General features: G+C 36.2%; 1 protein-coding gene across 2 annotated transcripts in view; it reads left to right on the top strand.

Annotated features, from left to right (window-relative positions):
• The window catches only part of CUL5 (cullin 5), a 32,528-nt gene extending 10,985 nt beyond the window's left edge, over positions 1-21,543 (top strand). For both annotated transcript variants that reach the window (XM_027652821.1, XM_027652006.1), the window contains 15 exons: positions 2,602-2,743; positions 3,722-3,867; positions 3,944-4,024; positions 5,205-5,298; positions 8,526-8,656; positions 9,401-9,508; positions 10,108-10,172; positions 11,849-11,981; positions 12,514-12,645; positions 13,291-13,414; positions 14,168-14,343; positions 14,462-14,623; positions 15,324-15,442; positions 16,750-16,873; positions 18,018-21,543. In XM_027652821.1, coding sequence (XP_027508622.1) covers positions 2,602-2,743; positions 3,722-3,867; positions 3,944-4,024; positions 5,205-5,298; positions 8,526-8,656; positions 9,401-9,508; positions 10,108-10,172; positions 11,849-11,981; positions 12,514-12,645; positions 13,291-13,414; positions 14,168-14,343; positions 14,462-14,623; positions 15,324-15,442; positions 16,750-16,873; positions 18,018-18,212 — 1,932 coding nt within the window. In that variant the 3' untranslated portion in view covers positions 18,213-21,543. The remainder of the gene's footprint in view (positions 1-2,601; positions 2,744-3,721; positions 3,868-3,943; positions 4,025-5,204; positions 5,299-8,525; positions 8,657-9,400; positions 9,509-10,107; positions 10,173-11,848; positions 11,982-12,513; positions 12,646-13,290; positions 13,415-14,167; positions 14,344-14,461; positions 14,624-15,323; positions 15,443-16,749; positions 16,874-18,017) is intronic.
• The last annotated feature ends 3,033 nt before the right edge of the window (positions 21,544-24,576 follow it).

Raw genomic sequence — 24,576 nt, 5'->3', positions numbered from 1 at the left:
AGGCCAAAATGGTAACTGGGACATATCTCTGCATTTTATAAATGACTGATTAAATTCTGTCATCTTAAGTTAAATATGGCTGTTGATATCTCAATTTCCCCTTTTTTCTCCAAACTGTCAGTCATATCAATGAAAAGATTAGACATGTAAAATCTTGTAGATACGATCTTTTTACTGGTTCATATTAAACATAAGAAAGTCTAGTGCTTTGAGTATGGAGTGCTCAGTGTTCTGAGTCCCATGAATAGTGGTCCTGGAAATTGCTTTAGTCTTTTATTATAAGGAAAATGAAACATTTCAGTTGTAAAGTGTTACATACTTTAGTTTAACATCTTTCATTATTCCTTTTCATTGCAGAAAGTATCTGTAGGGAAATGAAATTTCTTTATCGATCTTTAGCTTGGTATTGAAGATCATTTTAACTGTTCTCCTATCTCCAGGATGGGAAGAGCAAAATAGTTTGAATGCCTTACTTTGGGCAAGGTTTTTTTAATTTACCCTTCTGTTTTGACATCTTGTCCCCTTTACCTCTTGAAGAAAAGGAAGAGAAAACAGCAGCAAAGAGAGGAATCATCATTTCACATTACCTTTTTAGTTTTCATTGTTTGCTGGAGAAAGCATATGATCTTATTAGGCTCACCAAGATCTGGAAAACTTGAACTCTTAACTCTGCTTTATGCAGAAGGCAGGAAAACTAAGAAATTAAAGACAATATCAAGCGGACAAAGTAGTGAGGAGAACTGGTTTCTGACAGTTCAGATTTTGGTCAAGACTGAAGCTGATGGAGTTGTCTCTCATATGTAGTCCAGCAAGGACCAGCTCATCACTAGAACGTTACAGCCCAGAGTCTCCAACCTGTCTCATTATTTCATATTCACTGCTGAAGGTCACTTTCTGTTTCTGGCATCATTCTCTGTAGTTTTCTAAAAAGTGCTTTGTGGAAACTTTTCCCATGCTTGAGAAGTTCTTCATACAGTCACCCAAAATGATACATGTGTTTTCCTCTAAATATCTATGTAAAACTTCCCTATCCATAATGTTTAGAAGCAGTTTGACCATGACAAAGTCATTAATGTGCCTGCCAGGTTGCTTGATATTATCTCACTGTTTTCTTCTCCATTTTTTACTCACTTCAGCTCTTGTAAATTAGTTCTCTAATTGCACAGTGCAGCGTAATGTTTGTATCAATAAAGTTCAAGTAATGAGAAGGGTCATGGAGGAAGCATAATTAAATAAAGCTTTGCTTCTAAGAATGTTGCAATGTTGTAAACATTTTCTTCTAACACGAATTACTTCAGTTGTAGAAATGGAAATTTAGTGGAAATTGAGAGACAGTTATGGAGAAGTTAAGAATAAACTATGGTAAACTTAACTCTCTTGAAAGGATATCCAACTTTTATTAGGTGCTTGCTGTGTTAAAATCTAAAATTTACAAAGCAAGAATGGAATAATATCATCTAATCTTTACTATTAGCTTCACCATACAATGATGTCAAGTCATCATAGGTTATTTTTTAGCAAGCTTATTCACAGTCATGAGGTAAAGTTTGAATTCATGAATTTTATGATTCCAACCTGCTTTCCACTACCAGTGTAGACTGAATATTATTGTGCTTAAATTCCATTATTAGCAGTTACTGCCAAGTTTGTAGATAGTGTAAGTTTGAGCTTTTTTTCTAAAGCAATGAAATGACCTGAGTTGGATAGAAAAAACAACATTATCTTTAAAGCTTTGGCATAATTTCATTAGGTATTCAGTGACATATAGATAGAGCCAGATCCAGTGACTTGAGGTTCAAAGCAAATTAAGATTTTTAGCAAACATGTAGAATGCTTCAAGTATTTACTACTGAAGAGCTAATAGGGCCTAGGTGGGCACAAGTGTGGTGGTCAGGTGTAATGCAATGCATTTGCAGCAGCATCAGTAGGAATCACCAAAAATTAATAAATCACACAATGGAATAAAAAGGGACCCATTGAGTGATGAGGATTTTGACAGGAGCCTGCATAACTAATTTTAAGACTTTGCACTGTTTAAATGAGATTTGGAGTTTTTTATAATTTACATATGCATCAACTTGCATACTGAACTTTCTTGTTTAGATAAATGCAATCAAAAACCATCAGTCTTTTTCTTTATATAAGAAAATTAAGAAAAAGCCTACCAAATAGTGAACTGTATTTGGATATTTGGCTCAGAAGTACCCCCGATACTGCAATTCTGCCACATTGCATTGCTGGAAAAGTTACCTGACTAATTACCATGAGCTGTAGAAATAATACTTCCCAAATCTTCGTTCGCGAAGCCTAGCCATGATGATAGAAATAATACAGAATTATGGAATTAATATGTGCATTAAAGACTGATTTCCCCTAACTGTTCAGTTACATGAAGCAAGCTTAGAAGGTAAGCTGAATATTCCTTCTATAACAAGTTCAGAGACAGACGAAATTCTGCTGTAGCTGAACTGCTGTATGAACCTGGAAATTACATTAAAAATTGCTTGATTTGTGTTTCTGATGTCTTGCATGTCTTTTGCACAAACTTAGGTCTGCATGTACCTTTCTGACAGGATTTCTTTTTTCCTTCCTAATACACAGCTCATGCTAGATACGTGGAATGAATCCATATTTTCCAATATCAAAAATAGGCTTCAGGACAGTGCAATGAAGCTAGTTCATGCGGAAAGACTAGGAGAAGCTTTCGACTCTCAGCTCGTTATTGGAGTTCGAGAATCATATGGTATGTCTTGCACAGGCCAATTTGTTGCCCTTTCATTTTAGTAAATTAATTTTCTTCATAAAAGGTGGCAGTTGTGGTAGGGTTGAAACTATTATCTCAGCATTTGGTATTGATTTTTTTTGTTGTTCTTGCTGATACATGATATCAGTTAAATTCTGCATGTAATCTTTAGCTTCTAAGTGATTTACCTGTGTATCAGTTACTGCAAAATCCATGTTTACGAAGAGAAAACTTTTCAATGTTTTAGGGTTGCAGATATAACTTTGTCTGTACTCCTTTACATGCTGTTTCTGATTCTTCAGACGGTTTGAAGAAGAAATGTTAAACAGGCTGCATTTAAGACTTTCAGTCATTTTGTTGCAGAACAGATCTGTATATCTGAAACCTCTGTGACATTTCACCATTGTCTGCTGTTTTGCAGCCTGTTGTATGAAACTTTTGGCTTCTCTCGGATGGCTTTATGGATGTCCAATCCTAAACTTTTTTAAAGCATATCCTATTTAGTGACTATTTGTTTCCAACTAATGCAAAGCACTCCAGTAAGCTCACTGTCTCCATTCTTGTAAAACAGGAAAAAAATAAAATGAAGACATTGTTATTGTAATAACAGTGTCTAAGAGAAGCTTTTTGTTTAGTCAGGTAGAGAACTTTTCACTTTATTAGACATTATACTGATCTTTTTTTTTCTTCTTCCTTAAAATTTTCTATTTATATGTGTATTTATGATTACCGTGTTTGAATGTGCTGGAGCTAAGTATGCAGTTTTTTCTAGTTCTCTATAGTTAATTAGATTGTTTTTTGGAGCAAAGACTGAACAAATTTGGTGTCCTTTTGTGATCAGAGTGCATTTATCAGATATTTCAAATTGTTCAATGCAACCTTTTGATACAAGACTCACTCTCTCATTGAGATTTGCTTAATATTAGCCACATAAGTTTCCAAGACTCTTGAGAGTAAGTTTGGGCTTTCTCTTTGCAGTTAATCTTTGTTCTAATCCTGAAGATAAACTTCAGATATATCGGGATAACTTTGAAAAGGCGTATTTGGATTCAACAGAGAGATTTTATAGAACACAGGCTCCTTCTTATTTACAACAAAATGGTGTACAGAATTATATGAAATATGTAAGTAAAAATTCTGTTGGAATTTTGTTCTGAAGGTGTTAGTGCTTAAAATGATTGCTGTTATACTTTTGCACAGGCAGATGCTAAACTAAAAGAAGAAGAGAAAAGAGCACTACGATATTTAGAAACAAGACGTGAATGTAACTCTGTAGAAGCAGTGAGTATAATATGTAGAAAAATTACATATTTATATTTATATAGTATTATTATATTGCAGTTTTTATTTTTCTATTACAGTATTATTTGGTGGCACTAAATTGAAACAATTTGGTTGATGGTTTTTAATTTACATGGGGTTTATGGTAATTAATTTGCAACAAGATGTATTACTTTCCAGTGGTATTCTGCAATTTCTGCAGGTGTTTTAATAGTACATGTAGAACAAAAGTTCACACTGAAGGGCAGGTTTTTATTCAGATTGGTTTTTGTTCTTTTATTTTGAATCTGGTATGGTTGGTTTTTTTCCTGTGTTTGAAAATAAGCTGACCAATCTGTTTGGCAAAGGGTTTCTCAGTGCTTATTTAGAATACCTGAAAGAGTTATTGTTCATTGCAAACAAAAGGAGCTATAGAAATTTCATTAAAACTGTAATAGATTTCCTCTTAGGCTGAAATATGACCATTTAATATAAAGGGTGTTTTTCTTTTTTTCCTTCCCCTTCTTCCCTCTTGAGTAGTATTTTACACAGAGGAAGATTTAACTGTAATGAGTAGTTCATGATTGTCTGTGTTGAAATTAGTTCAGGAAACAGGTTATTTTAAATAAATACCTTTTAAATCTGATTTTTTTCTTTTTGCAGTGGATCAAAATGTGCTTTATGCCTTTTGTTAAGCTGTGAATCATTCATTCTACACAACTATAAATTGTAACCCATATAAAGAGGCTGACAAAAGAGAGATGGTCCTGACATGTATATGCAGTTTCTGTTCTAGATCTAGTGCCTTATTCAAGCCATCCAACCTGGTCCAAATAGGGTATGCTGGAATGAGAACTATTCTTAGCTCTTGGATGTATACTTGGAAATGAAGTAGGGTAGTTAGTGTTCCAAAAGTGATGGCTCCCTTGAGAGGAAAGAGTTGACAGAAATACTAAGCTTATTAATGGTTTGGAGGAGACTTTACCACATTTATGAACCTAAGCATTTTTAGGAAGTATGGTTCCTGTATAGATTCTACTCAAACTACACATACTTTTTGTGAATCAGTCAATGAATTTGTTATTTTATAGAGCTAGTTGTTGAGAACAGGCTAGATCCTGTGTCGTGGCAAGCATGAGACACGTCAGACTTTGGCGTTCAGATGGCTACATGAGCTAATTCTGTGTTTGATGTATTTCAGCTAATGGAGTGCTGCGTCAATGCCCTGGTGACATCTTTTAAAGAGACTATTTTAGCTGAATGCCAAGGCATGATCAAACGAAATGAAACAGAAAGTAAGTGAAGCTTCAAGAACAGTGCAGGATGAACTCAGCATCTACTGCATAAAAATAGATTTGTGTGTAGATATATCAAATTACGGTTTTTAATAGATGGTGGCAGTCTTTCATAGAAAAGTACTACTGCTCATGAACAATTTTATCCCACGAAAAACTACCGTCATTGGCTCGTATTTTTTTTCCATCACTTCTAAAATCTGTATGTACAATAACCTAATTTGAATGAGTGGATAGCTCTCATCTTACTTGAGAAACAAAAAGAATATTTTGTGTTCTATTTTCTTTATTTTTTCCTACATTTACTTTCATCATGTTGACCAGCTCTGGTAAATGCTACAAATGTCTTTACCTTCTATTTGAATACTTCAGATACAAACACTTCCCCTTCATTTCTACCCCTCTGCCTGTTTACACCTGGAAAAAAAGTGAAGCATCTCTTTACAAAGCTCTTTTTCTGAAAGGCAGGGAGAAATTTTTCTTCTTCTGATATTGGTGCTGGACTGTAGGTCAAATGAATCAAATCTCTGCAAGCTGTTCATGTGGTTTTATAGCCAGTGTCAGTGTGAGTATTGAAAGTTAGCTCTGCATGCCTTTTTAAAGTTTTCAGAAGTTTTTTTTTAACTCTGCTGCCAGAATTTGAGAGGCTAGTGTGATTCAGAAGTCTTGTGTTGGTCCTGTATGATAAAACAAACTAGATATGTCATTAAAATGTCATAATTCAAGTGGGGAAATTGAAAAAAATAAAAGCTGAACTCACAGGTTAATTTTTCTTTGAAGTCTGGGTATCCTGCAGCCAGGGAATATTTACTGTCTTATGAAGTTATAATATCTACAGAAATGTGAAAACTGTTTTATGACTTAGAATACTGTAGAAAATACTTCTAAAGCTAACATTTCAGAAAAAATTCGACCTCAAAACTATGTCATACTGATCTGATCATCTAGAAGCATGATTTCTGGCAGTAGTCCAGAGCTAAATGTAGAAAGCCACAAAACTTCTTATGAGTATATGTTACAGCCTTTGGGAGAGTACAGGAGGCTTATGTAAATGCAGAGATTCAGAAGGGCTCATCTATAGCAGCCAAAGCATCTTTCTAAAGAAACCTGTTGAAATATTCACGCAGGGCTGTGTCTGCCCTGTGTATAGTGCTTGGTTGCAAAGTACTTCCACTTGGTACATAAGAACTGTGTGAAATGCTTTAATGAAGGACACAGGTGCAGATGACTAAAACGTAATTAAAGACTGGAGCTATACATAGTAATATATACATCTGATAGTGCCCTCTGCTGTACTTTGCTTATGCATGTGACTTTCTGATATGTGCCCCGAAGAATTTAGTCGTGTTTTTGTTATTAAACAGCAGTGACAAAGAGAGGACTCTTTTGCTGGGTTTTTTTGGCTGTGAGCTGGGCACTACTGTAAGATACTCTTGTTATATGAAGTACTTAATATTTATATGCTGTGTGAAGGAAGGAAGGAAGGAATAATGTTTCGCAACTAAAAACTGTCAAATATGACGTAGCTTGCAAAGACTTCAGAATTGACTTAGTGTACTTTTGTTTGCTTATGGTAGTGGGGAGGCTAGGCCTAAGTTGTATTCCTGAAGTACAACAGAAATAAAAAGTACACTTGGCTTTTATAAATTAAGAATGAAAACAGACTAAGTGCCTCACCAACTACAATATGGATTTCTTTACTGTTCAGTGTCATAATGTATTCTAGAGAAATTCCAGTGAAAGACTCCTTTTGGTTTTGTTACTTTCAAATCTGTCTTTGAAGAATCTGAGATTTTTGGGGTTCCTGGAATTTTAGGGACACACCTGGAGTCTTCCTTTGCCACTGATTCTTAGGACAATTTTTTTCCTGAATTATTCATGCCACCACTAGTTTACAGGAACAGATGTAGAACCCTTTAATATATATTTTTATTTCTCCTTTTTCTGCCATCTCTTCCTCCCTCTTACCCTTTCTAAAAGTACAGCTTAAAAGATCCAGTAAAAGCTGAGTGAGCTTTTTGGACTTTATGTAAAACAGTGCTGCCATCACTTAGAGTACATCTAAATTGCACTGAGAACGCCTCTGACTCAATTTCTTTTTCTGGTTCCTGAAATCCTCTCGTTCAGTCCATTGTGAGTTGTTTCTAGTACCATTGCAAGTTCTTATTGAAAGTTTGTTTTAATTCCCATTCTTTAATTTGCATTGTTACGTTCTAAAAGGATGTTTTTCCTTCTATGTGCCTTGCTTTTCTATTTGCTCCTGCAGCAGCTGTTGAGATACAGAAGTTGGTAACATATTTCATTCGAAGTGGTGACAAGATCTTGATGTTTGTTGCTGACAGAAGTATTGCTGAGGAGGCTTTTCCCCTTTCACAGTAGACACAGCATTGGGAAACTAAGTGAATCTATAATTTTTTTCTGTCAAAAAAAGGATCAGAGTCCATGACTGATTTGTTCTACTTCATTAGGCAGAATCCTTTGCTATGTTGAGTTCAGATCTCTGTGGTCTCTCTACAACAATCTGGTGACCTTAATCCCAGTGTTCTTTGTGGACAGCTTTGTCAAGATGATTATTGATGTTTCAGTACCTTTTTTTTTTTTTTTTAAGCAGTGTTGAAATATCTTCACAAAAAGTAGACAAAACATATCATTTTTTTAAGTTTTTGAACCAGTAACTTTCAGAAAAACTAAATAAACTCTTTGGGAAAAAGAGTTCACTGTTTGCCTTAGTTTTGCTTACTTCAGAATTTTACACGCTTTTAATTAAAAAAACCCACATTGTAGGTAGTATTGGAAGATACACAGAGACAGCTCTGGCTTTAATTTAAAATTAAAAAATATCTTGAATCCATACAATTTCGTGCGTAAACTCCTGTAGGCTTCTAACTGAGAGAGACCTGTTTTTGCCAGGGAATATGAGGCAGGCAGAATCTGGATTTAATTCAAATTGCCGCTGATTTTAGGGGGTTTTATTCAAGCTTGTGATACTGTATGCATGAGCAAGTATTACATTGCAATAAATATCTGTCTTTGCCTTCAGAAGAATCTCCTTATGGAACCAGAGTTAGAACAGTACTCAAAACATGTTTCTTTTTAAGGAGTGAATTGGATTATCTGTGCTTTACATATTTAGTGTTCCACTTGATATATTCCTAGCAGAAATGCAGTATATTTGGATTTTATACAGGGTTTTGACTGCTAGCTTCATCAGTATTTGTATCTTTCAGAGTTGCATTTAATGTTTTCACTGATGGATAAAGTTCCGAATGGCATAGAACCTATGCTAAAGGATTTGGAAGAACATATTGTTAGTGCTGGACTGGCAGACATGGTAGCAGCTGCTGAAACTATTACTACTGTAAGTGTATTGGTTTTTAATAAAAGAACACTGAAAAAACAACTTTGCAGAATTTAAATATTCTCTATTTGTGGGACAAGCTTGTCAATGGAAATAGTTCTTGAAGATTTTATCTTTAAACTTCAAATTTTGATCCACTGGAAGTTTTAAATGTCTTCAGGATACCTTTATATTCTTAACATTTTCAGTTGTATCTTTAAAAAGTGAATTGAATTTGCAGTAAAGAAAAGGTTATAAAGTGCATGGGATGCTTATATGATAGGATTGTGTTAGCTTCTGAATTAAAAAGGCCTAAACAATTTTTCCAAAATTCTAACTTTGTGATGAAATTTGAAATTTGCTTTCAATCTACAAGTGGTTGTTCAGTGTGGGAATTATAAGGTTTTTTTCCCCCACCTTTCTTTTTCAGCTTTGTATCATCAGGGTCTAGGAGGCCTGAGTGTCTGCAGCAATTAGGATGTGCCTTTTATTTCTTCTTGAAAACTTCTTTTTCTTTTAGAAGTTATTGCACATTATTTGAAAGTTATATATATTTTTGTATATATAACTTTCAAATACTATCCTGAAAGTCTGTGTGTAGGCTTACCTGCTGTAGAGATCTTCAGTACAGAGAATAAAGATAAAATGCAGTCATAGTATGCAGGCTTTTGAGGATACAACATTTTTACAGATTAGGGAATTACATGTAAGCTCACACTGAATTCTGTGGAGCCTTGGTCTTTTATTTGATTTTTGCCTCTTTAGGATTCTGAGAAATACGTAGAGCAATTGCTCACGCTATTTAATCGGTTTAGTAAGTTGGTTAAAGAAGCTTTTCAAGATGATCCAAGATTTCTTACTGCAAGAGATAAGGTATGTGTTTCTGCTGACCTTTTGTTTTCAGTATAAGAATTGTTGTAATTCATATTATGATATCTCCGAAATCCTTGTACCCAGTCACTGTTAAATTTAGATGCTGCTCTTACTCTAGTAAATATACAGACTAAAACATTGATGAAACTTTCTACCAGCTGATAAGCTTTTAATTTCTGTTGTAGTCCTGCATAAATTGGCATGCGTTCAGCTTTGTAATGTTGTAGAGCACATTAGAATATGATCTTTGTGTTGAGAACCTTAATGTCTGGTTCAGCAATATTTTGTGTTTAGAATTTACTGCATAATTGTCTCATGACTTCAGATGTGCAACCTGCTCCATGTAATCCCTTCCCAAGTTGTTTTTTAAAGTAAAGTAGTATGCTAATGGAAAAGAGGAAAATGTAAAACATCCATTAATGGAAAATTGAGTCATAGAATTGGAATTCTCAAATAGAAAATCAAATCTGCAAGCTTTGAGCTAATTAAAAAAATCAAATTAATTTCATGTTACAGTAGTATAAAGAGAGAGAAAATCTTTGCAATCCGTATCAGAAAGAAATTGAGTGAAGCACGAATAATCTGTGATTATTTTTCAGGCATACAAAGCAGTTGTGAATGATGCTACAATATTTAAACTTGAATTGCCATTGAAGCAAAAGGGGTAAGCCATATAAACTCTATGTGAGTCAAGGTTTTTAAAATATCTCTTCAAAAGGTAACACTGTGTTTAAAAGGGCTTTGTGTTCTTTGCATTATGGAATTTCAGATTGCTAATTGACCTCTAGTAATACCCTCTTCACATGGAAGTGGATCAGTGAATAGCAGCAGCCTGTTTAAACTCAAATTTGTTTGGAATAATTGGGGATCTATTCTTTTTTACTAATGAGTCAGTCTTAGCTGAAGTTAATAATACCTTTCTGGGCTCTTAATTCCAAAAACGTGTATAACTCTGCTGCAGTTTCAGGAAAGGTCCTGAGTTAAAATGAGGCAGTAATCTTTATGGCTGATTAAGGTATAACCATCCACAAGTTGTTTTCCACCTCCTCTTGTGCCAGCTGTGAGTGTGACCTGTCCGGCTGTTACATTTTTGTTTCAGTGCAGGATTAACCAGGTTAGTTTAAACACCTTCCAGTAGATTAGGCAGACCTGCGTGACTCAAGAAGAAGGACCATGCTTACAGTGACCACTCTGCTAACTCAGCCAAGAGAAGGTAGCAGTCAGTTAATTGATTGTTAACATTTACCATGTGATGTGCCACTTGAGTAGGATTTTGTATATATTAGGTTGTTGGGATTGCTTATATGTAGTTAGTACTCTGATTTACTATGGAAACAAAGCTTATGTAACTGGGATGCCAGCTTCCCTTTCCAGTTACTACTTTTCACTGCTGTCAGTATCCTGAAGACTCCTATTCAGAAATATGTTGGAACACATAGATTAAATAAGGGTTCTGTCTTGTAATAACCAAAAGACTAGTGATCTGCTTGTACTTCAGTTGGTCTTTAGGAAGGCAGAAGACACTAGCCTGCAAGCTGGTTCATTAATTAAAAAAAAAGGACAAGTTGTCTGAAAGTGTTAGTCTGTCTATACTAATTGATGAGAGGTTGAGAGAATGATCAAGAACACTGGATTCCTGAGCTTGTTTGGGGTCCTTGAGAGTAGCAATCAAGTTGGTGCCATCTGACTCTAGGAATAGGGATTGGTCCTTGGCACTTGGTTTTACTCACCAGTCTGGAGACAGGGTCAGAATACGACCTTGTGCGTGCATGAATTTTTAAGAACCACAGTCTGTCTACTGTAGCATCTTCTGGTTTAACTTTAGTCTGCTTTTAATCTCCAAGCTGTTAGTCTACCCTTTATACCTGTCTTGAAATAATTTTAGCCTGTTACTTTGTGATAGATGTGTTGAGTTTTGCAGTCTGTGAAGTTTGGTGCAGGGGGCTGTTCTTGAAATTTCATTACAGCACACTGACAGGATGAGTGAAACATTTCACTGCAACATTTTTAAATCCTTCGCTGGAATACTTTTTGCCATGCGATATTTATTTGTTTCAAACTGTAGTTTTTACTTCATCCTTCGTTGTTAGACTTCTAAAATTATAAGCAGTTAAAATGATCAAGCTGTAGAAGCTCTCTGAAGTGTTTGGTAGTATTTATTCTTTCAAGAAGAAAAGGGTGTTATCCCTCATTTTTCATTAGTTTACCAAGGATACGAATTCACCACCAGGATCCTTGCCAAGGGCATCAGGAAAGAGTGGTCTGTCTTGTTAAGTGTGACTTCTCCAGAATAGCAGGATTCTGTATGGTTTGAAGATGTGTTGTTCTTCTTTTATCTAGTGTTGGATTGAAAACACAACCTGAATCCAAATGCCCTGAGCTTCTTGCTAATTACTGTGACATGTTGCTACGAAAAACACCACTAAGCAAAAAACTAACCTCTGAAGAAATTGAAGCAAAGCTTAAGGAAGTGGTATGTTTTTGTCTTCTACTTCTCAATTATTCTGAATAATGAATTTGTTTGTTCCATTTCCTTATGTGGGTCAAGGCTTTGATCTTCAAAAACAGTTATGCAAGGTGTAATAGTAGGGAAAAGAGTTTATTATGTTAATGAAGTGTGTGTGTGTATATGTGTTTAAATCTTGTAAATCATTCAGCGTCTCATATCTCCTGTGTCAGTTCACAGAATTGGTATGCTAAATGCCTATATGAGATTGTAATTTATTACAATAACTACTGTTAGTCTAGAAAATAATACAGGAGATTTTTACATATCAGTGCTGATGTCTTTTTTGATGTAGGAGAATTTCTTGATGTTTGAATGAAGAAATTGGAGGTGCAATATTATGAAAGATTTATAGCTGATGCCTGTGATAGTATTAACACCATTACCCTTAAGGCAATGTCACATAGCCTTTTTCTACTTCACAGTGCTATTAGATCAGCATTCAAAGACTTGTCTGATTGACAATGCAAATAAATATATTAAACTCTATTTTTAACAGCTTTTGGTACTTAAATATGTACAGAATAAAGATGTTTTCATGCGATATCACAAAGCTCACTTAACGAGACGTCTGATATTGGATATATCAGCTGATAGTGAAATTGAGGAGAATATGGTGGAATGGCTCAGAGTAAGTAGCATGACACCTTTCTTTGGTTGTGCCTCATGCTTGTGGTTAATTCATATTCCCACTCTTGAACTTAAATACCCTTCTTGCTTAGATGAGGTTTATCTTAAATTGCAGGCCACTCATGGCATCTTATATTTCCCTTTCATCGCAAAACTTTGTGAAATTAAAACAGTTTAGCTCTTTTCTAAGGGCTGATAGTGGTAGTGATAGATTTTAAAATATTTCACATATGATTATCTGAAAGCTTCATAGATTCTGTATGCAAATGAGCAAAATGCAGTGTACTTGGTTTGGTATGTAAATAATTTGAGATGCATTCTAATTATGAAATTTTATGTACATTAGACTATTATTTGCATGCCTTAAACATTCCATAAAATCTCAGAATTCACTGATTCCTTAATGCATGCATATGTTCTTCAGCACTTGGATTTCTTTAAAAGAATCATCATATGCCCTTAGGGGGTAACTGCTTATGATCCATGCAAAAAAACACTTTCTGTTGCATTGCACATTAACAGTTACTGTAAAGTGATGGTACCTGTGTACTTCTATGCTCTCAATTTTTTCAAGCTTACTATTTTAAAATTAAAGCTAATTCATAGTTGTCTGTGTCATTGTTTAGTGTTTTCTTTGTTTATACAGGAAGTGGGAATGCCAGCAGACTATGTAAACAAGCTGGCCAGAATGTTCCAGGATATCAAAGTGTCTGAAGACTTGAACCAGGCCTTCAAAGAAATGCACAAAAATAATAAACTTGCTTTACCAGGTACTGTTTTCAAATTATTTGCTATTCTTCGTTTCTCATAGTGAAAGAATAGGTCTGTTGAATATTGTTAAAAATTATATCAACTGCAGGTTGAATATAGTCTTCATGGCATTGTTACCCCCAGATTGGAAGTGTCTGTAGACCCTGCTTTCTCTTGTAGTTGATACAGCTGGAGCTGTATCATTCTGTGAGTTGTTGTGAAGTTTCATTGTGAGCAGTCTTGTAGATACAGACTCCCTCCTCTTTTAGATGAATTGTAAGCAGGGACTTGAATCAGCATCAACCAGGTGAATGCCTGAACTACCCCCTTCTTTTATACCCTCATCACTCTTCATGAGTGCACCATGCTGTGCTCCTCCTTTATCTGCCAGCAGGAGAGCTGGACAATGCTATGAAGCGTTAAAATCACATTTCTGAGATTAAGTTTCACTGATGAGAGAGGCTGAGGAAAATCCAGTATTGGACCTGTCACTGCTGAAAACCTTTGAGTAGTTCCTACAAGCATCAGCTATAAAGCTGTATCAGGGCTTAAGGAGCTCTGCAGAAGCAAGCCAAAAAAACAGATTTCAATCAGCATTGTTCGCAGAAAGCCAGTGATGCTTAAATAAAGCACCTTGATGTTTAAGTAGGTAGACACCCTGCGACTTTCTGAAAATTCAGTCCTCCATAATTGTACGCAGAGTAGAAAAAAAAAAACACGTTTTGTCTATCAGTCATACCTGGAGATTCATATAATCCAATATCATCTTACAGCTGACTCTGTGAATATTAAAATTTTAAATGCTGGCGCCTGGTCTCGAAGTTCTGAAAAAGTGTTTGTCTCACTGCCCACGGAATTAGAAGATCTCATCCCAGAAGTCGAAGAATTTTATAAAAAGAATCACAGTGGTAGGAAACTCCATTGGCACCACCTCATGTCCAATGGAATTGTAAGTGTATAGTTTTCACTGTATCAGTCTCAATGACTGTACTCTCTGTGTATTTATAATAGTAATCAAGCTTGTGATCCAGACAGGCTTATGAGTAAAATTTTCATCCTCTTCACAGATAACATTTAAGAATGAGGTTGGCCAGTATGACTTGGAGGTAACAACATTTCAGCTAGCTGTGCTGTTTGCATGGAACCAAAGACCCAGAGAGAAGATCAGCTTTGAAAATCTGAAACTGGCGACTGAACTCCCTGATGCAGAACTTAGGAGGACTTTATGGGTATATCCCTTTCTCTTGAAACAGATTGCTTCTTGATTTTTGTACTCTGAAATACTGGATTAGTATTTTGAAAGCACTGTCAGATAACACATTGAAACTGAAACATGAACACCTTTCTTGCTAATTAATCAGTTGTAATGTTGGCTCCTTGAACTACTGCTGAGCACACACAGCCTTTACGTTAACATGTTCTCTCCACCCAGTATTTACCTAACAAGCTTTTGGGAACTGCAAGATTTTTTTGACCATATGCTGCCTAAAGCACAGAGTTATGATTGTGGTTTGTGGAGTGGGACTGGTCTAATTCTAGGAAATTAGTGGCACCTGATAAGTACATGTTGCTTAAAAATAACTTCAGTGTTTGCTTTATCAGATTTCTAACTATTTAGCTCACAAATAAAGAGAGAAATAACATAAATCAGACTTAACACCACTTCTGTAGCTGTGAGTTTGTATATTTTACTACTTCGTGTGATATTTTGCTTATGCTAACACATTTCAGGAGATTTGGTAAACTGTGTCCCCTCTCTGGTTTTATTGCTATCTTCATGTTGACCTCTAGCAGCTCCAAGCAGTGCTGTGTGGTTCCCTCACTACAGTCTGCACAGCAGTGAATTATGTTCTTAGAAAGTAATTGTTTCCATTTAGAAAGTCTGGTGTTTTATTTTCATTCTTTCCCCCCCTCCCCTTTTCTCTGTAGTCTCTTGTAGCATTTCCAAAGCTGAAACGTCAGGTTTTATTATATGAACCTCAAGTCAATTCACCCAAAGACTTTACAGAAGGAACCCTCTTCTCGGTGAACCAGGAGTTCAGTTTAATGTAAGATGATGTTTGAAAAGTAAAATAACAATGTACTATTTTATAACTAAAGGAATTCACTTTAACTTAACCTTTGTTCTTGAAATTTTTCAAAATTAAGCTAGACACATGCTTTGCTGCCCTATCCTCACTTAGTTTTGGCTATAGTCATGCTTCAAGTAGGTGGCTGGACTAGATGACCTGCAGCAATCCCTTCAGACAAAATGTAACTTCTGTGAAATTCAATTTTTTAAGCTCCTAGGGATGAGGTGCAAAATTGGAGGCTTTGTTATGTTCCTGTTACCAATGAGCCTATGAAATTTCATGGAAGGACAGCCTGTAATCAGAGCCCTAGTGCTGTATTGATTATTACACACGCACAGAATTTCAAAAGCAGAGTGAAAAGTTAAAAAAGGAAGTGAAACTGCTTAATAATATGGCATGCTGTCAAAAACTAGGATTTTTGGTGTGGCTCTCACCAGAGTATCTTTATTTCTGTGAGAATCGTGGTGCTCTTTTCCTGTTACTTTGAAATCCTTCAGAGAGCAAGATAATATTAAGAGAGAATATCTAAATGGTATATACTATGTTCAGCATGTTTTGGGTTTCTGCCTGCCTCTATTATCAATGACTATGATGAGAAGTGGCTCCTTGCTAGTAACCTCAGATTTTGTGCCTCCTACTCAATAGCAACTGGACATCTGGATCTGTGGAGAAAGAGACAGGTGACAAATCTGCTTCCCCAGGACTTAGTTTCTTGCCCAGGGCCAATATTTATTCCTGTCCTCAGGATTCTGAGCTTTGGGAAATGATGAGAGGACATGACAGAAGAGACAGGCTGTACAGAAAATTCGTGGGTAATCACTGAAGAATGCCATCAGCTTTCTTTGTTACAATAGCTGGATTTTGTCCTTCTTTTCAGCTAGACAGACAATTTTAATGGAATATTAGCTAGTCCAATTTCCTGAGTTTTGTTGTAAAAACTTCCTCCAAACAACCCTACTTTTATATAATTAAATTGAAATATACTTCTCTGAAATTTTATTCTTTAAAGTGATACTGGTAGCTTTTCAACTTTGGACATTAGCAGTTTCAACTGAGGGATTTATTTGTAATGCTTACTAGCACTGTTTAGGTTTTATTGTGCAGAGATGTTGTCATTGAGTTTTGATTTGTCAGCCAGCTGTCTCACTGCTGCAATGCTAATAGCCCATAAATGTCTGATATGTGATGTTATTCCTTGCAGTTGTAATTTAAGTTTAACGGGAATTCCGTAATTGAAAGTGGTTTTTTGTTTTGCTTACTTTCATGCAATGCAACTTTTTCAGAAAAAACGCTAAAGTTCAGAAAAGGGGCAAGATAAATTTGATTGGTCGATTGCAACTTACTACAGAGAGAATGCGGGAAGAGGAAAATGAAGGAATAGTCCAGCTAAGAATATTACGAACCCAGGCAAGTAAACCGCCAGAAGAATATAAAATACCCTATTTCTTTTGTTGTATTATCATTACATGCTGTCCACAGTTGGATGTTGATATATGAAATGAGTGCTTTTGAATCCCGTTGGAAATTACTTTTGCTGTTTGATTTAGATCCTTCGTAAATACCTGATTTTGCACTTGTAGTTATCAGCCTCCTGTTCTGAAATACCACGTCGTCATCATCTTTAAAGAGGGCAAAGCAGGTATTAAGCAAGTGGTGAAGGCATAACAGTGTTGTGGTGGATGACAGCAGCAGATTGGTAAAGTTGACTTACACTAGCCACCACCATGAACACACAGTATTGTTGATCTTGAGATCTCTTTGGTCTGTATGAAGGAGGAAAATCTTGGAGATGGGATCACACTGCAGTAACAGAACATGACTCTTCAAGAGGCCTTCTCCTTAGAGGGAAAGTTTAAAAGTGCATCTTAGCTGTACAAACTGCAGCTTCCTGCTTTGTGGTTGATTGTCCTTCAGTCAGCTACTCATGTCAAATCTTTTGAGCTGATGGTTCTAAAAAAACCTGATTTTTTTCTGGCATCAGAGATCATTACCTACTATGGAGTTTCAAAATCCCATTTTACCTTCAAGTTTCAGGTCTGCTCTATCAGTCAGAGTAGATTGTATCACCTGACATAACATATGATGTGACCATACTTGAAGCAAAAAGATTAATGCCCAGTTGTGTTTATGAAATAAGAACTCCTTGGGAGTTCTAATTTTACATTCAGCTTGCATTTCATGAGGTGTTCACAAGGTATATCATAAATCACCTAGGAAATGGTGACGACTCCTCAGAGAATGATTGAATGTTTGGTTTTAGTGAGTAATTCACGCTCTAGGTATAGGATTTAACTGCTCCTTTGACTGGAATTATCTTGTATCTCTTGCATCTTGCCAGTGCTTCATTCTTTTCCTTTATGAACTTCTTTGTAAAAGCAATTCGATACCTACATAGGCTAAGAAATGCAGCATCTATCTGATTTTTAAGGAAAAATACAGATTTCCTTGCTGTCTTGCCTTACCAGGAGCTCCCTATTAATGCTGTGTTCATTTTGTCACTTCACTCAGGCATTTAAAAGTGGTTTTTTTTTTCCTTCTTGTACCCCACCAGGAGGCTATCATCCAAATAATGAAAATGCGGAAGAAAATTACTCATGCCCAGCTTCAGACTGAACTGGTAGAAATACTGAAAAATATGTTCTTGCCACAAAAGAAAATGATAAAAGAGCAAATTGAATGGCTTATAGAGCACAAATATATCAGAAGAGATGAGTCAGATATCAACACCTTCATATATATGGCATAATTTGAGGACTCTGCAGGATGCTGAGAACATAAATGGAAGGGTGCTTGGACAGACAGCTGCAACAGTTTGTGCTGCAGAAGGACTTGTTTTGACTTTTGTTACGTATTAAAATCCCTGCCTTACCTTAACTGAGGACTATATTTTGCCAATCTCATTCAGCTAGCATGATGGCATTCCCTTCATGTTGCACACTTCTAACAGCATGCTGTTTTGTGGGAAATTTGCATTCATGAAGAGCCCATTGTGAACTTTTTAAAGTAGATTTGATTTACACCCACCAGGAAGAATACAGGTTTGGGTTTTTAGATGACCAGTACTTGCACAAGGAAAAAATATTCAAATATTCATGCACTGAGGAACTGCTATTAGTTTTGTTTTGGGTTTGTTTTTTTGTTTTGTTTGGTTTTGGTTTTCTGGGGTTTTTTTAAATGCAATTAGGACTAGAAGTAGCACTTTCACTTTTGTGTTTTGGATCAACAGAGTAATGTACTGTCCACCTTTGATCCTTTTTATGTAATAACATTTGAGACACACAAACACATGCATCACAACTGATATGTATTTGTTACAGTTAAAACCTGTTGGCTAGAGCAGTGCTTCAATCTAGTAACTGGATTTTAATAATTGACACATTAAGTGACACAAAAGTAATTCCAAGTCATGGGTGATATTTTTCGCTAAGCAAGAGATCATTGTTTTTAAGTTGTTTCCTGTAAACGAGTGGATATGTGTTATTTGTTACCTTATTTGGACAGATGATTTGCTACAATCCTTTTTGAGAAGATAGAGGTTTCTTGAATGATACTTCACTCTAAAAGCAGTTTTCATGGGAGTGTCTGCTATACTGAACAGAAATACTAAGTGTATTTCCTTGTACATTTAATATTTGTACTCCAAATATTTAGGTATGACTACATATATCTGGATGCATTAAAGAGTAATTGATGCACAACTCCCCCAGAAAGAGAATAACACTTGAAGATCCCTGTACTGTTTCCTCAGTGGTAACTTTTATATACATGCAAGGTTAATCCAATTGGACTAGTCAACATCTTTATACAAAAAAAACGCTCTGCTTTTTATTTTGTAACTGGTAGGGTAGGAAATATAATTCTGATGAAAATGGTGAAAAGCTAAGGAAAAATACCTTCTTTAGTGTATGCGGAGAGAGTGCCAAATACACATCAGGAATTTCAACTTCCTAACGTTACCTCTTCTATTTTCAATCGTCTGAAGTAGTCGTTTGGCACTGCCTGCCTCTCTGCTATTCTGAAATGTCCCAGCATGTACTGGACTGATACCATGAATCACAGGAGCAGAGTGCCTGTCTTAAGACAAAAGGTAAGTTGCGCTTTACTCAGTTCTGTATGAATATTTCTTGTATAAATCGCAAATGTGCGAATTTTTTTTTTTTAATTAACCAGTTAATTGAACTACAACATCTAAAGGCCTCATCTTCTTTGATGATGAAAGGGGGAAGAGGATACAATTAACTTTAGTCAAAAAAGAAAGCCTTCCAGTAAGTAAGAGGAGTTCTACTTTCACATGGTTGCAGTAAAGTATGCAGTAAGAGTGGTTTAAAAGCAAACTCTCCAAGAATGGCTGTATGCACCCTTAAACAGGCTGCGTGCTCTGTTACTAATGTAAATGCCAGTGTGACTGACTGAGAACATGTGTACTTGGACATCTGTTTGAGTAAGAAATTTTTGGTAGTGAGGGTTTCATGACCAAGAGACGGAGAGAAATCAAGGCCTGGCCAATTACAATTGATTGAAATCCTACAGCTTGTGTTACATGCTTTTATTGATACTCAAAAGTAGATGCTGTTTAAAAATATTGCATCTTTCATGTTGGCCCTGTCGTGTTGCAATTCAGAATCAAAAGCAAGTGGTGCTCTGAGTAGTTAACCAATGAAATTATTTGAACATTAGAAAACAAAATTCTAATAAAAAACTTTGTGCTGCAAGACTTTCAGTCTTTGTAACTTAAAAGTAATAAATGCTTGGGATAATTGGGGAAAACATGGCAGTCTGAGCACACTTCTCAGTGAGAAAAATTTCCACCCTTAACCAGAGAAGAACAGGTGTGAAATTGTCACACAGAAAGAGCTGCAAAGGGGATAATGCTGATTTTGAAGCCATCGGTTTAGATTTGAGAGAGAAGTTTAAGAGACTGCATTTCAGGTGCAACTGTTTAGGAAGCTGGAGTGTATGCAGAAAGCAACAGGTTGCTGAAAGCTAAGGAGCTACACGTTCCCTCAACTAATATATACAATACAACCTAATTGTTACCTAAATAATTCTCAAAACCTGGGATGCAGAAATAGAATTGGTAATGTGCCTATGACATGGTCATTTTTCTTTAAATATGTTCCAGAAATGGATGTCGGGTTTTTTATTAAATCTGAGACTCACACCAGCAAATCTGTTAAAGATGCAGAATCACGTTTAGCGTCCTTCATCAGGTCACTTTCACCAATTTGCACTTAAAACTAGTATCACTTGGGGCACAGGGAGAAACCTGGGGTAAACTGTTCTTTTGGGGAGGGTAGAATTCAAAACTATTCTTCACTTGCAATATTGCAACAATGCACTTTTAAGGCTGCAATTTTTAGCTATGAATATATATGTCCAAAGACCTAGCTTAAGGAGGTGCTGCATCTGAAAAACATGTTGCCACACACACTGCCACGGTGAATAGCTAAGGAATGAGATCTGGTATAGAAGAGGGGGGAGGGGAAAAAAGTCACTCTTAATGGGTTTAATTAAGAAATACTGTTAAATCTTTCTCTGTCCCAACAACTTGATGAGAATCTCAGTTTCAATTCTGAAGTCTTCCATTTTTCCTCTTTCCACAGTTGGTGTCCCTAGCTTCTATTTTTACTCATTTCTTTCATTTGTTATGACTGTAATGCAATTACATTTCCAAATGACAATGTGACTTTCTCATTTTCACCTTTTTAAACTTAATATAAATGTTTTGAATGTTAACATCTTGCATTTATTTGCATTGGGATGCCATTGTCCTGTAAAGTGCAAATTTTAAAAATACAATTGGCAAAAAGATTTGATAGTTTTACAGAAAGATTTGCTATCTTAAACTCAAACTGTTTTCTATTTTCATCTAAATGACTGGGATGCTATCTTTGTAATTCTTTGAGGTCATATTTGTGAAATAAACAATACATGAAAGCTTTCCTGTCATATACACTATATGTAGTCTGGAGTGTTGAGCGAACTTGAGTTCCTGAGTTGTAATAACTATCTACGTATGGTATTTACAATTTTGAATGTGTGCCACTACCAAGATAATAATGCTGTACAATTTTGAATGGTGGTAGTTTCTGTATGGCAGTCCAGCTGAACTATTTTGATGTACTGCTTAATTTTTGAATTTTATTTTTTAAGTTGTATAATTTATTTTCTTGCAAAATAAAAATGTAATATAAAAGACTACTCATTTAGCAAGGTATTTTGGTGTCTCACCCTGCAAAATTTTAAAGTTGAATTCAGGTGCTGCTCCTGAAAGATGCCACTGTATGAAATTTGTCTGATTCCAAGTCCCAAAGTCTGTTACAGTCAGAGTATTTTTTAAAAAAAGAAAAAGGTAGAGACTTCCAATTATTTTCTTATGATTTTTCAAGTATTTAAGGTTATACGTAGAACTATTTAGTCTTCCAAGTCCTATTTAAAGGTGAACCTCAGTCTTTCCATTTCAGTATATCAAAGCCTGCCATGCCAGAGGCAGCTGAGGGTGCCTCAGTTTCTGTTTATGGCATTTTTAAAAAGGGTTATGTCTCTGCAACTTCCTGGGATGTACTTGGATTGCTGAATATTTTGATTGATTTGTCTTTGAAATTATTTACACTGTGTGTCACTGAAAATTACTGGTGGTGTCACCAGACAGTTGGGACCTTCAGATACCTTATCCTGCAGTAAAGAGTGCCGCGGGAACAGTCGCTTGCCTGAAGGAAATGCTTTTACCGTAATGGCTTTTCTCTGATTGTCCTTGTCTTTTAATGTGAATTTCTTTTTACATTCTTTAAGTGCACCAGCTAACATCAGTGTTTTGTGCTTTCTGGAACATGCCACAGTTAGAACTATCTGTATGGAATAAATAGCTCTTTTTGAGTGACTGTTCAGTAGTGTGCATGGCAGTTTGCCAGCTCGCAGTTCTTGCAGGCAGAACTTTGATAGCAGGTTGCCATTATTTCCAAATGTTTTTCCCTCTGTTAGGGCAACGTGCAGTCTTTTCCAAGGAGGAGTTGTTCTCTAGAAGCCAGTTATCACAGGAGTTCCTTAGCTGAATCAATTCCTAGCACTGTAAATTGGTCACAGATTAGGTAGAATCACTGACCTAAATACAAAAGGCTCTAAAACCTGGTTCATTTTTCTGATAAAGTTAAAATGTGGCTTTTTTTCTTGCTTTGCTTTACCTGTCAACATAGAATTGTAGAATCATTCAGGTTTGAAAAGACTATTAAGATCCTTAATTGCAAACATTAACCCAGCACTGCCAAGTCCACCACTAAACCGTGTCCCTGCGTGCCACATCTACATGTCTTTCAAATATGTCCAGGCATGGTGATTCAATCACTTCCCTGCCCACCCTGTTCCAGTGCTTGACAACGCTTTCTACAAAGAATTTTTTCCTAATATCCAATCTAAACCTTCCCTGGCACAACTTGAGGCTGTTTATTAGTTACTTGGATGAAGGGATTGACACCCACCAGGCTACATCCTCCTTTCAGGTAGTTGTAGAGAGCAATAAGGTCCCCCCATGACCTTTTCTCCAGGCTAAAAGAACCCAGTTCCCTCAGACGCTCCTCATAAGACTTGTGTTCTTGATCCTCTCTCTAGACATCTCAATATCTCTAGGTAGGCTTGCTGCCTGCATTTCATCCTCATGTATTTTAGTGATGGAGATCCAGTGTGTAAATCCAGTTGGAACCCTGTGCTTCAATTCCTGCATGCTACCTGAAACACCTGTAAGAAAGAACTGTTGGATGCAGTAACGGCAGCTGCTGCTTCCCTCTGCTGATCTGGGGCATGGTCAAAGCAAATACCATCTGCTGAGCTAAGGAAGAACAGCACAGTGTGGCTGTTTTTAATAGTCTATGACTGAACTCTGAGAATTAGCAACTTTGAAATTAGTACATCATAATTGTTCTTGGCTAGAAAAGATGCTGAAAGAATTAAAGAAGAGAATGCAGTATGGTTTTCTTTCTGGTTTTAAGGCCATGGTCTAATATTATGTACATAAAGCTCAGGATTTGCCAGCTGTTGCAGTCATTGATTTCTACTACTGAAGATATTAAGGAAATTAGCACATCATCTGCATTTCTTGGAGCAGGCAGTTGGAATTTATCACAAGCTGAGGTAAATATATGGGTAAATATCCTCTGTGGTACATATATGTTTTTGAGGTAAAACCTTCAGCTCTTCCTGAGTCAATATTTGTCAGTCCCTATGTTATCTCTGGTTTGTACTTGAAAACTTTGGCTCTAAATCAAAGTTCTGGACTAGATTGGTCGAACTCTTAGAACATCAGCTACTGACAGTCAAGAAAGAAAAAGAGTACAAATTCTTCCTTTATCTGCGCCAGTCCCAATTAGCCTCTTGCTGCATGTCTGGAGAATCTTTAGATGTATATGGAAAGCAGGAACTATTTTACTTTTGAGAACAGACAAAGTGAAATCCTCTCTCACAGGGTAATGAATGAGATGTAGAACAGAAAATGAACTGAAGCAGTTTTGACAAAGATTAGTTCTACAATGTGAAGAGAAAATAGTAACAATAGATTAGTCATGATAGCAAATGGATGTTAAGATGTTATTGAAATACCCTTGCTTTCTAGATGCTATGTCCAAAGCATGGTTCTTGGCATTTGTTCCAGTTTGTGGTACAAAGGGAAGGAATAGTGCAAGTAAATGCTGCTTTACCTGACTTGTAGACATCAACTCCAAGGAATGCATCATTCAGTTGTTGGTTACTGTAACAGTATGCGAACTCCTTGAGGAATTAAAAAGGTGGTTGAAAAGAAGGTAAGCAAGACTGATCAGAAACAAATAGAGAACTGCTTATTCTAGACAGTGTGCAACAGCACAATTCAGAGAACATCACCTTGTCTTTTGAACCTGTTTTTTGAGATATCAAGCTCAAGACCAGGAAAGAACCAGGCTTTTCCCTGGCCTAGCTCTGTGCATGTTGGAGAAACAGGGTGGAGAGGGGCACTGTCAGGCAGGTAGACAGCTGTAGCGTTTTAATGCTGGCCTTCATCTAGAAATCGATTCAGAGAGAACTTGAGGGGGCAAAGCAAAGTGCAGGAAAGACTGTGGAACTGGGATGGTCGTCCTGACACCGAG

Source organism: Corapipo altera, unplaced genomic scaffold (assembly GCF_003945725.1).
Source record: "Corapipo altera isolate COAL_440 unplaced genomic scaffold, ASM394572v1 0, whole genome shotgun sequence".
NCBI classification, from domain to species: domain Eukaryota; kingdom Metazoa; phylum Chordata; class Aves; order Passeriformes; family Pipridae; genus Corapipo; species Corapipo altera.
The sequence above is the reverse complement of the archived record's forward strand: the minus strand, read 5'-3'. Positions and strand labels throughout refer to the sequence as shown.